At 47.9% G+C, this 14,092-nt stretch overlaps 1 protein-coding gene across 5 annotated transcripts in view; it reads right to left on the bottom strand.

The window, feature by feature from the left end:
- Positions 1–14,092, bottom strand: part of ESYT2 (extended synaptotagmin 2) — a 75,923-nt gene that overhangs the window by 17,490 nt on the left and 44,341 nt on the right. For 3 of the 5 annotated variants that reach the window (XM_046020288.1, XM_046020292.1, XM_046020293.1), the window contains 7 exons: positions 11,617–11,737; positions 9,199–9,375; positions 8,174–8,256; positions 6,717–6,765; positions 5,540–5,629; positions 4,982–5,077; positions 3,060–3,161 (listed from right to left, as the gene is read on the bottom strand). In XM_046020288.1, coding sequence (XP_045876244.1) covers positions 3,060–3,161; positions 4,982–5,077; positions 5,540–5,629; positions 6,717–6,765; positions 8,174–8,256; positions 9,199–9,375; positions 11,617–11,737 — 718 coding nt within the window. The remainder of the gene's footprint in view (positions 1–3,059; positions 3,162–4,981; positions 5,078–5,539; positions 5,630–6,716; positions 6,766–8,173; positions 8,257–9,198; positions 9,376–11,616; positions 11,738–14,092) is intronic. The other 2 variants (XM_046020289.1, XM_046020291.1) reach the window with 1 other exon arrangement.

The raw sequence follows: 14,092 nt of genomic DNA, 5'->3' as shown, positions 1-14,092 counted from the left end.
CATTAAACAGCAGATTTCACAATAGAGAGAGACGGACAACTAGCTTCCCTGCCTCCTGTGGCCATGGCAGGGTGGGCCACACGAGAAGACGAAAATGTTTGGCCACAAGGAATTAATGTTACCTAAAGGCCACTGAGGCAGCCCGTGGAGCTTTACAAACATGGGACCCACCGGATCAGCCTCCAGCAGGAGCCTGGACAGGTGAGGCGGGGACCACCGCCCTGAGGTGTGAGGCCTGCCTGTCTTCAGGTGTCGTACGAAGCCTTCCTGAAGCTCCCTTCGGAGAGCTGTGACCTAGGCTCAGTGCACACACTACTCTGACATGCGTCAGTGAAAGCAAAACGAAGAGAGAGGCCGTGGTGAGGGTCAGGGTGCCGGACAAGCACTGTGGGAATGTGGGAAGCTGCACGGGCTTGAAGCAGACACAGGCCAGGTGACCCGGTGCGCCAGGCGGAGCCACCGCGAGCCCTGGGTGTGTCCAGCACCTTCGACCTGCGGGCTGTTCACCGTAACTGGAAGCAGTGACAGCTACCTGCACTGTTTTAAGACTTTTCTTTTTCAGTAGTCTCCACACCCAGTGTGACTTTAACTCACAGCCCTGAGACCAACACTCAAATGCGCTCCCAACTAAGCCAGCCGGGTGCCCCTGCTTTGTTTTTAAAGACTTAAGCGATGCCGCCTGTACTTTTAAAAGTGAGATGGCACCCGGCAGCACCACACCCAGTGGTCTTCACGTTACACAGCATTTTCATCTGAAGTAGATGACAGGGGGAACACTCATCTCAGAGAAACTGCACGGAGAGATCTATGAACCTATAAACTTGGAGCGATAACGAATTCACTTTAAACTAAGACGGACTCGACAGCTCAAATTCCAGCTCTGCCGCTGACCAGCTGCGGTCTTGGGTCTCTAACCGCCGTCCCTCACAGTCTCAGTGTTGTCTCAGTCTCCTTACCTGAAACCGGCCTGAGACTGAAATGAGGCACCCAGGTAGAGCCCCTGGGAGGTACTCAGCACACGGATGCTGTTGTGCAAGCCTCAGGTTGTAAAGCTAGCCACTGGGAGCCAGAGAACACCTTCAGTGTTCCAGTTTCAAATTCAGCCCAAAATTTGATCAAGAGAAGGCCGGCAAAGGGCCGCCAGTCTGTGCTGGCAGGGGCTGTTTCCAGTACGGGAGAAAGCCCTGCTCAGGTCTGCAGATGCCTCGCTGATGGTCATGCACGCACAGGGCTGGAAATCCAGTGTTCTGAGTAGGTAGACGCTCAGAGCCCACGGTGACTGCATTTATTAGACACACCAGTGGTCTCAGGCCTCGAGGAAAACTGAAAACACATTTAACTTCATACTGAAAACCAATGGGTTTACAGAAGAAAACAGGCCATCAAATCTGTTCACATTTAGTTTATAAAACATTTTGTTGATGCCCGTACTTGAACCACTAAGCAGTACTAGTATGTGATTTTGATGATGCGGGAAGAAAGCTGGTTTTGAAAACCCAGCAATGTCTTAGCTAAATATTATGAAGCAATTAAAAAGTCCGGACACGAGGTCAGAAATATTTCCTTTAAAAGGCAGTTACAGAGTGAGAAAAAGTAACTCAGGGAAGCTGCTGCACACGAACACGGTTGCGGCAGCAGAAGCAGCCTGCTGTCCACAGCCAGCGGCTCCCGTCCAGCCTGCCACTACGAAGTACCGCAGACAAGATCATTTATGAAAAAGTGACAAAGAGTGGTTGCTGACAGGCACCAGGGACCTCATTTTGACCTTTAAAATGCCTTCAACAGGAGCACCCATAGAGACCATGGTTACCCTTTCCTACTATGTGACTCTCAACAGCTCACCAAACCCTTCAGGGTGTTGATTTCCCTCAGCTATAAAATGGGACAAAATACCTATTTTTCAAGTTTTGCCCCACTCTTCTTTTTTAAAGAAGAATAATCTGAAAATGTAAGTGGAAATAGAAATGGAAACTCTTCAAAAATGCAAAGCACTGGGCGCCTGGGTGACTCAGTGGTTTAAGCTGCTGCCTTCGGCTCAGGTCATGATCTCAGGGTCCTGGGATCGAGTCCCACGTCTGGCTCTCTGCTCATCAGGAAGCCTGCTTCCCTCTCTCTCTCTGCCTGCCTCTCTGCCTACTTGTGATCTCTCTCTGTCAAATAAATAAATAAAATCTTTAAAAAAAAATGCAAAGCACTACCATTAGATTCAAAGGCCAAAGAACTTTAAGGATCTCACTAGTTATTGAATTAAATCAGTCTAGAAAAAGTAACTTTCTAGACTAATGACTAAGCCACTGGCGACCTTCTCTGACCTCAAAGCAGGTAAAAATCACTACCTGCTAAGAGCACCACTGGGAATCAAGGCCCCAGAGCAAGACCCCGGGAAAGAGACATAATGAGATCAGAATCAACTTCCCAAATAAGGGTTAGAAATGCTCAATTATCCACGCCTGGAAATTCTTGAAGTTCCTTAACAGAAGCTGAATCGCAGAATCAATCTGTTTTTCCCTCCCTTAGGAGCTCTGGTGAAAATGTGAGGGCAAAGTCAGATTCCAGGGTTACAGGCAGACTTGTCCTCACTGACCATCCCTATGGGCGCAGTGGGCGCTGCCAGGAAAGCCACGTCCTAACACTTCTGTGTTTTGTCAGGAGGAAAAAGTAGATTTACGCAAGTTTTTTGAAAGCTTGCAAGTAAGTATTTACATCTCACATTGAGATGAACTGCAAGAAAATCTGTTTTAATCATTACGGCTTCATCTTTTGCTCAGAAGAGTTTTTGTCTTTATTTTTTTACGGGCGGGCAGCTCAGGAGCGTGAGGCTTCTTCAGGACTCACCAGGTCTGTTCATCTCATCATCAGATGTAGTCACCAGAGGTGGTTACGGCAGTGTGACTTTTACAAAACAAGCACAAAAGAAACACACACACGGTAACTGAACTCATGCAAGAAAGTGAAAACGCATGCCACACCATGCCACCCAGTCGATGGCATTAGAAGTTCAGCCCACATTCTAGCAGTCTCCATTAAAACAGAAGAAGGAAGAACACCGGAGAACTCACAAATAGTGCTCTATAGACTGAGGTAGTATTTTCACAAAACACTAGTCCCGACGCTCGCCTCTCTTTTAAGTATCCACACCCAAAGTTTCCCACGTAGATACTCTTGGGAAAGTGGAAACAGGAGAAAGCAGAGAAGGGTGGGTTGCGGTCAGTGGCGCCAGGCAGCACTAGCACGCGGGGTGCAGAGGCAGAGTCCCGGCGCCCCTCCGAGCCACGGGGGCCGGCGGACAGACGCTCCCGTCTCCAATCAACCCCAACCGGCAGCGGTTCTGCAAAGACCCTTTGCCTCTGACAGTCCGAGCACAGTTCATGCACGGAGTGCATCTATTAGAGAGAAATTCGCTTCTGCTTTTGTTTGGCCTACGTCGTGTCTAAATTTCAGCTTAACGCGACAAAATGCACGGTGTGAGAGAGGCCCCATTCCTCCTCACCAATTCACTCCTGCTATTCTTTGACCCTAAAACAGACAACGAATTCACTTCCATCAGGGATGATGTAAGGCTTGTTACATAACAAACATCCCTGTGATTGGAAACAAAAAATTCCACTGTACGAGAAATTCTGTAGGAAGGTTAAATAACGGAACAACTTTCCCCAAGTTGAAACTGTATCAGAAAAAGTCACGGAGTTCTTACTGGAAGACTGGCCAAAAGGTTAAGGTAACACTTTAAGAAAAAATAAGAATTTACAAAGTTAAAGTCAGTCAAGAAAACTTCACTGAAAGAAAGAGTACAATTACATGTAGTTAAACGCAGTATTCAACTTTATCTTCCCAGCATTAAAAAAATGATCAATTCCCCTTTGTTAAAGGCTTTAAATAAAAGACAGAAGATACACAAAGTACCTTTATTTGCTTTGTGCCAAGTGCAAAGAAAGCAGCATTGTAAACCCCTGAAAGGCTCTAGGCTAACGAGGGTGTGCATTTCATGGGATAAAGGAAACCGTCTCGCTGTGGTGAGGCATGGCTAGGCACAGTCCAATGTGAGACACCCAGATGCAAACTATGAAGGGCAGGGGACACTTGGCTTCCTTGTCGGCCTCCAATAGGCTGATGCCAGCAAGGGGAGGACACGGGGAGACTCCACGGACATGCACTCAGATAGATGAGCATTTATTATAATTCTGGGAGGAAAACAGCCTGTATCTATAGTCTTTCTTCCCCCAAATGAAATAAAGAATGGCCATCTCTTGGGTAAGTGAACTGGCACTAAGAAAGGAAAAGAAAAGAAGAAAAAAAAGGAAAAAGATCAAAGCAATCTGTGTGTCTATAATGGTCACATTACAGTGGGTTTAAAGTACGGTGGTGGAGGGTCACATCAGGCTTCATGTGAATGGAAATCGCACAATTTTTCCTCCCCATAGTTAGTCGTTACCTATAAAAGCTGTCCTTCCATTTTTTTCCAAGAGCAAGCGCGTGGAGAAGCCCGTGCTCCGGGCTGTCGGAGCCGAGGTGACTGCTCACCACGGGCAGGGGCACCAGAGGCTCCGCTCAGTGGCCCTGCTCTCCCAGGCTGCCCTTCTGTCTGCCGCGCTACAGCCAGGAGGGACTCTGGGCTTGCAGGGAGAGCTGCTTCGTTTTAGTCCATGCCACACAGAGATAATTTCCATCTTAGGTAACTCTATTTTAGTAATTAGTGATTTTCTACCGAATATCTCCTTCCCTAATGACCAGGCACATTCTTTTCCTATGTAATGGAGACTTCATAAAACACGTCAGAGTAAAAGTAATTTTGAACATCCGGGATAAACCCGAAGACGTATCAACACAAACTGGAGTCATGAAGCAAATACACACTGGTCCCTCCCTCCCCTGTGCTGCTCTCGCGCGTGCCAGCGAGAACAGAGGGACAGTAACGGGTGGCAGTGTGGCTGAATGCAGCGGGATCTGTTACCAGGAAAGGAGCACCTAAGGCATTACCTACCGGAAGGTTCCTTGCTGAATCCAAATACAAGATCAGCAACGAGGACGAAAGACCATCATTGGCTTGGTCTTTGTCAGCCCTGATGTCTGTTAGCACCTGTGAACAAAGGACAAAATGCCTCAGCAGGTGTATTTCCACAAGAGTTCAGACTATTTCTACCTGGTTAGGTCTGTGATGCTCACGAAAAGAAGGTGGGGAAAAAATCCATCCAACATGTGTAACACAGAGAGAATGAAGACAGTAACTGTCTTTTAGTGACAAGAATGGGTATGAATCAATTAAATAAAGCATAGGTGATCAGTGGCTCCCCAAAGCCCTGTACTGTATCGAACACAGACTATGAAGAGCTCGTAAAACAGGCGGGAATGACCTGTACATCTTCCTTTTAAAAAAATTCCATTATCTTGAATTTACCCCTGATGTGACTGTAGTGACTTACAGCCCAAGAATGAAAATGACTGCTGTCATTTTTCTAAGCTAAGTAGCAGGCAACCTGAGGACACCAATCTTGGTTAGTTACGAGGGGTGGCTGCCGTCCTGGGAAACACTTCACAGCACCTTGTCGAGGTCTGAAGCATTTGGCATTAATGTGAGCCACTCCAGTTTCAAGTGCAGCTTTCCTCTGGGGACCTCGTCCAGGGCGAACCACTGAAGAGAGAATGCGAATGTTCACAGAAGTTCTCCTGAGCCAACCTTTCCAGTCAAGCAGTTTCCCCAAATGTCCCAAGTTGCTCACTGTGAGGCACCAATAGTTCCTGATTAATGCTGAAGGACCGCGTCCTGCCATATGTCGCTTTGCCCTTCGAATGAGCCGACAGCCCCAGAGGGTGACAGGAGCAGGGGCTGGAACTCGCCCAGCACCTCCTGCGGGCCAGGGGCCGGCTGAGTGCTTCACTCACGTGGACCCGACCGCTGTGGAGTCGAAAGCATTCTCACCCCTACCTTACACACGAGGGTTCAAATGTCTTCCAGAATTCTCCAGGACTGTCAGCGTTCTATGTGTGGACTTTAACAGAACTTACGGGCCTGGACATGATGTAACATTGATCTTAAATGCTGAATTTCATTATCAAAAAAAGTTAACATGCTTGCCTTTATTCACCACTATGTACTACTTAAGAAAACAGGATTTAGGTGTTTCAGCTTGAAAACCACAAAGCGATTCATCAAAGATAATCCCCAAACAGAGTTAAGAGACTGCCCTGAGGAGTGCGTGAGAAGGAAAACGTGCTACTTTGAAAGCAGGGGATCTCGACACGGCCTTGGCTACTCTGCCCTACTTGTCCCAATTATCCCATCTTTCAGAAGGCACCTCGACATCTTTTCTTGTGCTTTTTATTCTGAGAGCGGTGTCCTGCTCAAAGGGTGTCTGCTTGCTGTCAATTCTCACTGCACACACAGGCAGCTTTCACGTGACAATTTTTCAACGACCGCACTGGGCCAGCTCTGGTATTAACTCTGTCTTTATAAAGTCCACTTTTAGGGAGCTTCTCATGGGCCTTTGCCTGGACTCCCGAAGGAGAGCACATGCCTGCCTGAAATAGTGGGTTTGTGCTCGTACTTTTAGGAATTTCTAACATGCGGTGGGCACATAATACATACTATCTGATGGGGCTGTTAAACTTATTTCTTTTCACTTTGCCATTCCTAAAAGGCCCGAGTCTTCGAAACATCACGTGGGGGACCAGCAGGGGTGTCAGTGCTCATGCGTGGAATAATACTCAAAGAAACTTACTGCATCTAAAAGCCGCTCCTTTTCAACTTCAGTAAGATCAATCATAAGACTATAGAAATAACAACACAACAACTTTAGAACATAGAAACACACTTCTTACAACTGAAATAACCTTAAACATTTGTCTACAAAAAAGTACTCAGAAATGTATCAAAATGCTACAGTTTATCAAGAAACAGACTTCTTCCAGAACATTCCTCAGGCTTATCCCAAAACTATGAAAGGAAGTAAGGAAGCAAGCAGGAGTGAGTCTCTGGGAGGTCAGGAGCTCTGTTTGGCAAAGCCAGGATCAAAGTTGTAAAAAGTGTGGTTTTCCCCACAATGTAGCTATTTGTAATGTGCTGAAAACGTCTGAAGATATTCAGCCCTCTTGTCTGACATGCTCTCCCTCAGCGCTGCCGTCCCGTCACCACAGCTCAGTCATTCTTGTGCCCTTCCCGTCCTCACTCCACAGCTCTGGACCACCCCCACAGACGTTTCTGGTTTGGCTATCTGACAGCCCCTTCCATTTCGCCCTAGAAATCCTGCCCCACTGCAAAGCACGGAATTCCCTCCTGCAGAAGCCAGAGATGACGAGGATGGATGGCCGCACTCCTGTTTTCTCTCGCCGCTGCCCGTGAACCAGGTGAGGGCCTCACAGCTCTCTCCTGGTCTATCACCACAGTCCCCAGACTCAGTCCCTGCACTCGGGAGCCACACTCGGTTTTACTGGAGCGCAGAACGGATCCGTCACTGCCCTCCTTGTTCATACACCATCTCGTGATGGATTCTGAAGTCACAGCATAATACACAAGCTGTTCTTGATGAGGCCAAATCTATCCAACATCATCTATCCCTGTATCTTTTTTTGCCACAAGAAATTCAGTTAAATAATAAAGATTAGGGCTAGATGTATTTTTTTAAAAGATCATGCTTTTTGGCTGTAGTGGCTGTTCAATTGAAGTGAACAAGTCAATATTTATTTTTCCAATGTGTAGGCACAATGTAAATTACTATCCCTCCCTGTTCCCTAAATAATGCAACAAACAGAAAAAGCTTAAAAACTCCTTTTTCCAATCTAGAGCAAAGCCTGCCTGGCGTGAAAGCAGCCAGCGGCACCGGCCTCTGGGGCCACACTCCACATGGAGCTTACAAGCACTTAAATGGGGGCAGGTACAACTATCAAAGTGAATTTAAAACTGTTTAGTTTTAATCAATTAACTTAAATAGCTACATGTGGCCAGTGGCTGCTGGGACAGACACAGATCTAGAAGTTTTCCTTCTTGTACTTAAATGTGAAACTTCATAGAAATAAAACATACTTTTAACAAGTCTAAGGTGAAACAAACGTTGATCTAAGAGCCGCTTAAAAATACACGTAACATATACACAGCCCATTTCTTGAAGCTACATTAGTTCTAAGTGTCACTACTCCAAAGAAAGAGCACCCGGTTTACTCTCCTTCCCCAGCGGTTTACCTTCCTAGGAAGTCATCCTTGTCTGGGTCTTCATCGAAGAGCTCAATCTCTAATTCCTGTCCAGGATGTTCATAGACTAGAGCCTGAAAAAACAGTGAGTGGTTATCTCAGACGGCTGCTGAACGCGACGGGAGTGAACGGCACCTGCTCTCCCACGGCAAGGAGCCGGAATGCACGTACATAGTGTCACTGTCAAATCACACACGCTTCGCCATGGCAGACTGTTCTGAAACATCTGCCCACACGGTAACAGTCTACTGTGTTTCCAGTCATCTGAGATTACACTCGCTGTATCAAGTCCCACTGCTCCAGCACCCACAAACTAGGACCGGCTTGGGACATCTTTCCAGTTCTGAAGGGGCTCCAGAGCTACCACTGGGATACGGACAAGGGACCCATTCGCCAGCACTGAGAGAGAAGCCAGCTGGCAGCAGGCTGGAATGGGAGGGTGGGAAGCCAGTGCAGCTTAACTGCACAACTGTTCCCAAGAACAACTTTGCAAAAATGTATCTTCCTTCCAGCATCATTTATGATGCAGCAATTCCACTCTGAGGAGCTTATCCGGAGAAAACTTGGACCAAGTGAAGAAAACACATTGACATCACAGTTAACAGCAGTGTTCTAACGCTGAAACGAACAGCCACTGTCTCTCTCGGTACAGAAATGACGGCATCTCCCGTGAACGAACAGCAAGTACAGATCAGGTCCATGTGTACTGACACAGAAATGTCTAGATGCATTAGGCGAGAATTTATAAAACAGCACATAATTAATCTCATGTTTGTAAGTACTCACATATGTCAACCACCACAGAAATCACTTTGTCAATTTACTGTGATCGTTTCACGTAACTGAAGTTTAACGTCTATGCGGATGTGTTGGCATGACAGGAAGTTGTGAGGTACCAGAAGGTACCACACTTACAGAGATGGGAAATTAAAGAAAAGTGACCCAGCGAGCACCTGTGCAACAGGAGTGGAACAGAACCTGGGGAGAGGCCAACTGACGCACTGGACACAGCTTACCTCGTACACCTCGTTCCACTTCGGACTCAGGCTCTCTTTGATGACCTTGCTTTGGAAGATCTGGTTGCCGACTCGAATAACTCCGTAGGGGTCTGATTTTCCCTTGACGAGTCCCTTAAGGTAAGTGTCTTTCCCCTGAAGATCCTGAGCTTCAATAAAATGTATCCTCAGAACACCCTGGAAAGGAGGAGCACGCATGGACTGTTCACTGGTTCCTCTGACACACGCCGAACGATGGCGGTGTGCTCACTGTCCTAAGAACAGGGCGGACACGCAACAACCTCAAGAGGGAGGGGAGACCCTCTTCTTGTGTAGCAGGAAAGAAAGTAAACATGGACTGTGGGCTCAGGGCAGAGGGAAAACCAAAGCAGGGCAGGACGACAGTGTCCAAGTACCACACTCTTCCTCAGGAGACCACACCAGGGAGGAGAGCGGGGGTGAGGGTCCAGAGTGACAGTGTGCTCCAGGACCCTAAGGAGGCTTGGTTCCGTATGACAGTACCTGAGACCACCATTACAGAATGGTCCAGACGTGTCACTAACAAGCCCTTGACAGGCACTCATTACTCCAATTTCTAGAATAATCCTATGAAATACAGGTGACCTTGGAACAAAACAGGTTTGAACTGCATGGATCCACTTACATACAGATTTTTTTCGATACAGTGCAGTACCGTATTTTCTCTTCCTTATAATTTTCTCAGTAACATTTTCTTCCCTCTAACTTAAAGAATACAAAATACAGTACGTAAAATATATATATATTTATATATATATATATATATATATATATATATAACATGTATATAAAATACGTTACTGGTTTATGTCATTGGTCAGATGTGCCTCGTGACTCTGGACCTCAGTGACCCCAGACCTCATGACCCTGTGTCTTGGTGCCCCCGTGCCTCGGTGTCCCCCATCCCAAACCCTGTCTGTACCTCATCAGTCTCAGCTCAGCACTGCTGGGATTTGGGCAGGCTTCCCGCCAGCAAGCACACGGGGTGCTTCGGGGAAGGAGGAGGCCCCCACAACCTCCCATGCTGGGATTCTTTTCCAGGCAGTCTCGTCTCAATTTCACGATCTCCTCTGTCCTTGGTGCCCTCCCGGGAGGCCTCCTCTGCCTGCCAACCCACTCTCTGCCGCTAACCCTGCCTCTCCCGCTGGCCTGTGGTGTGCCACGGAACAGCCTTCCAGCTCCCACGATGTCCTCTGGGCCGTTGGGGTCAACACCTAACAGAAATGTCAGCAGTCCACGTCGGGCTGCCGTCCACTCGGGTTGGGCAGCCAGGGCCCCGTTAGAGTGGCAGCTTCACAGAGGCACTGATGGTCCCAGTGCTCCCACAACAGGGACTCTGGGGCGCGGAGCTGACCCTGGGCTGGGGTCTTCCCGTGAAGGAGCCTCCTCTCCTTTGCTCCGCAGAATCCCCTACGGTTCTGCCATAGCTGAATTGTCCCAGGACGCAATTCTCTGCTCTTCCTGAAGAAACCCATTTCTGCTGGCCAAGTAACTGGCAGTTTTGTGTTTTTATTTTACTGGGGAGGGAGGGAAGGAGTGGGGGGAAGAGAGGGAGAGGCCTAAGCAGGCTGCACACCCAGTAAGGAGCCTAATTGGGCTTCAGCCCCACGAGCCGGAGGATCATGACCCAAGGTGAAATCGAGAGTCAGACGCTTCATGTACTGAGCCACCCAGGGACCCCTGGGGTTTTAAGGTTAACAGCTCTCCCTAACTGTGAGGGCCCATCCAGTCCAAGCACCTCTGACCAGTGGAGGCCGTTCTACGTCCTCGACCAGCAGATTCTCAGTCTTTGGTTGACGGTATATGGTTTACTCAAGTGAAGGGGACTCTGGTGTCTGTGACCTGTGTGTGCTAGGCATCATCCCCAATTTACAGATGAAGAAACTGAGGTCCCCTAATGCCAAGTAACAGCCCCAAAGCAAAGCTGTTGTTAGACCCCAGGGCCGTGACGGAGGCCCAGGCCCGACCCTCCCATCCTGTCCACGGCAGGGTTAACACCATTGCTGCTTCTGCCGTGACTCGAGACGTAACCACACTCGCTACCGAGAGGAAACCTGTGCCAGTCAGGACACAAAGTGCCCGTCACTTGGACTAAGCTGTTACATTCTGAGCGTGCAAGCAGCCCGTGTCCTGAGAGAACTCTGCCGTCACAGCGGTCCTTTAGGACTTGCAGTCCGATCTGCTGTAAGCACCTTGGACGTTCATGGGCGAGCTGTCAGAACGGCCCTGAAGCCTCTGGGATGCACGCTGCCCAACGTCCTAGGGAGTGTGACAGGACAAACGACCACATCAAGATCCATGTGGCGAGGTCACCGTTAAGAGAACCACGAGAAGTCACAACATGCAGGGACGTGAGTCGCTTCTCCGCATCTGAGTGCTGATGCGTTCAGACGCACTTACCTTTGGTATAGGAAACCGCAACTGAGCGATCTGAACTTCACTGACGAGAGGAACGGTGATGCGATTGGGAAGCACCAGGTAGTTTGATATTATGTCCAGGATGATTGTGTCCGACAGACCACTATCAGGTGGGCAGGAGAAAGAACAAACCAACGATCAGGCCTATCCACACCCGTTACCGCTTTAACAGCAAACTTACCACAAACACGACGCAGCACCCCACTTACAAGGTCGAAGCGTCTGTCTTCTCACAGACAGCATTTAGAACAGGAGTTCCATGCCTGAGCTGCAACATGGCCGCGCTATTATGCGGGACACAGAGAGCGAGCGCTGGGCTATGTAGCTGCAGACACAGGGTAATACTCCGGCTACGTCTCATCCTATTCTAAATAACGTTTCATACGTTCCTGTGGGACCTCACCACTGACTTAGTATCAACCCAGACACGTGACATGTTCTTCAGCATATTTCAAACAGTCACAAAAGTGCAAAGAATACTGTACAGACACCCAGCACCCATTCCGTGTTTCTACATTAAACTTCTCTGGTTATTTTTGCACAGCTTCCAGCCAAGATTTCAGTTCATTCTCTCTTCACATCGCATTTGCGTACTCGATACTGTAATAATTCTGAAATTCTGCACAGCACTCACAGAGAACTCAGTAATATGAATAAAATCGTGGAGGACAAAGACACATTTTCCCCTGTTCTGTGAGGTAAACGTGAGAACAAAGTAACACGTATGGGACGTTTTTGAAGGCACAAATGAAATTTCACTGCTGTGGAAGAGCAGTTGTAACCAGAACTGGGAAGTTTTCAGAGAATCTTACTTCTTGCCAGTTACTGCTCGGATGTTAAAATTGTTAACAGATACATGTAAAGTAACTGTACGCATAAAAATACCCACCAGGACAGAGTGAAAAGTCACCATCATTCAGGACAGCTGAACTTTCTCTCTAAGCTGGGTACCCAAATGCGATGACAGGAAAAGGATCTTACCCTAGGACTTTCCAGTCCAAGATGAAAAAAAGACCCCAAAACCCCCAACCCCACAGACAATACAGCCCCATTTATGAGCACGTCAGTGACTTGGACACTAACACTCTAGAGACGGAGGGCTCCAGCCCCAGACACTGACGGTAACGCTCGTTAAGTGATGCGAGCTGTTGCTTCAGTGTTCAGAGCAAGCCCGACCTTACTCTGCCAACTCCTCCACGCACAAATACCGGTTTTGTTTATACTGAAAATTCTGCTGGAACAGGAAGCGCTTTGGTGACGATACGCTTTCAGGGATTCCTCACCTGCTGTGCTGGGAGGCCGACCACCTCACCGCCCGCCCAGCCCAGCAGACGGAGAAGCCCGACGCCCAGGAAGCCGCAGGAGGCCCACCCTGGTGCCGGACCGCTGCTCCCCTTTCGAACCTACTGGTCCACGCCAGCCTCCCCCTGAGTTACCAGAGCTGCAGGGCTGCCCTAGTCATTCCCTGGGGCAGCCCTGGTTGCTGTCATGGTGGAAATGGCTCTTGGGTCTAGTCCTTCTGGTCCTTCGGAACTGCCTGCTTATCACCTTGTGTTTCCGCCGTTAACCCTTCCCTTCCTGTACTTTTACCTCAGTCTGGGGCTCTTCCCGAAAACCGATGGCCAAGTGCAGTCATCTGGGTGTGACTGTTACTTCGTGATACTTTCCGATGCGTTCATTACCAGTGAGTACAGCCCGGACATGTGCACTTTGTACTGCCTGAGGTGCTAGGTTGTTACTGAATACTCACTTTTATAACGTAGGACCTGCCGCAGCTATGATCTGATGGGAAGTCTTTGACTGGGAAAGCTCAGCTCAAGTGTTATGTTACATAGTTTATTACATGAAACTCACATACATATAAGAAGTTATGTAAGTCCTACATAATTCTGTGTACATTATATATGTCCTATACAAATATATAATTTTATTTAAAAGGGATGTTTCTATATATGCCTTTTACACCACAGCTTTGTTTCTGACTGGTGCGTATTTCTAATATACATGAGTATGTACTTTTAATGATACATACAATTCCCTACTAAATATATCTTATATACTGTATGTACAGAAATCTATATATAAAACAGCTTAAAGCTATTACTCGACAAAAGAACCTGTCATCATCATAAACATTAGATAAAATCGAGTGTCTGTATCTCCGCGAACACAGACATACGTGTGTAAGGACATAGACTCCCCTTTTACTTTCTTTTGTATTTTTATTTTTTAATAGACTCTATGCCCAACATGGGGCTTGAACCAGAAACCCCAGACCAAGAACTGCAGGCTCTACTGGCTGAGCCACCCAGGCGTTCCCCGAGCGTCTCTTCTGACAACCAACTCCCCTAGCAGGAGGCTTGCCAAAGGCAGCACATGCCCTCGGGCTCACCCTGTACGGGAACTAATACAATGCTATTTACAGGGTAGCTGCCTGACAAGCCCGGGTTTATGTCAG

Source organism: Meles meles, chromosome 10 (assembly GCF_922984935.1).
Source record: "Meles meles chromosome 10, mMelMel3.1 paternal haplotype, whole genome shotgun sequence".
NCBI classification, from domain to species: domain Eukaryota; kingdom Metazoa; phylum Chordata; class Mammalia; order Carnivora; family Mustelidae; genus Meles; species Meles meles.
The sequence above is the reverse complement of the archived record's forward strand: the minus strand, read 5'-3'. Positions and strand labels throughout refer to the sequence as shown.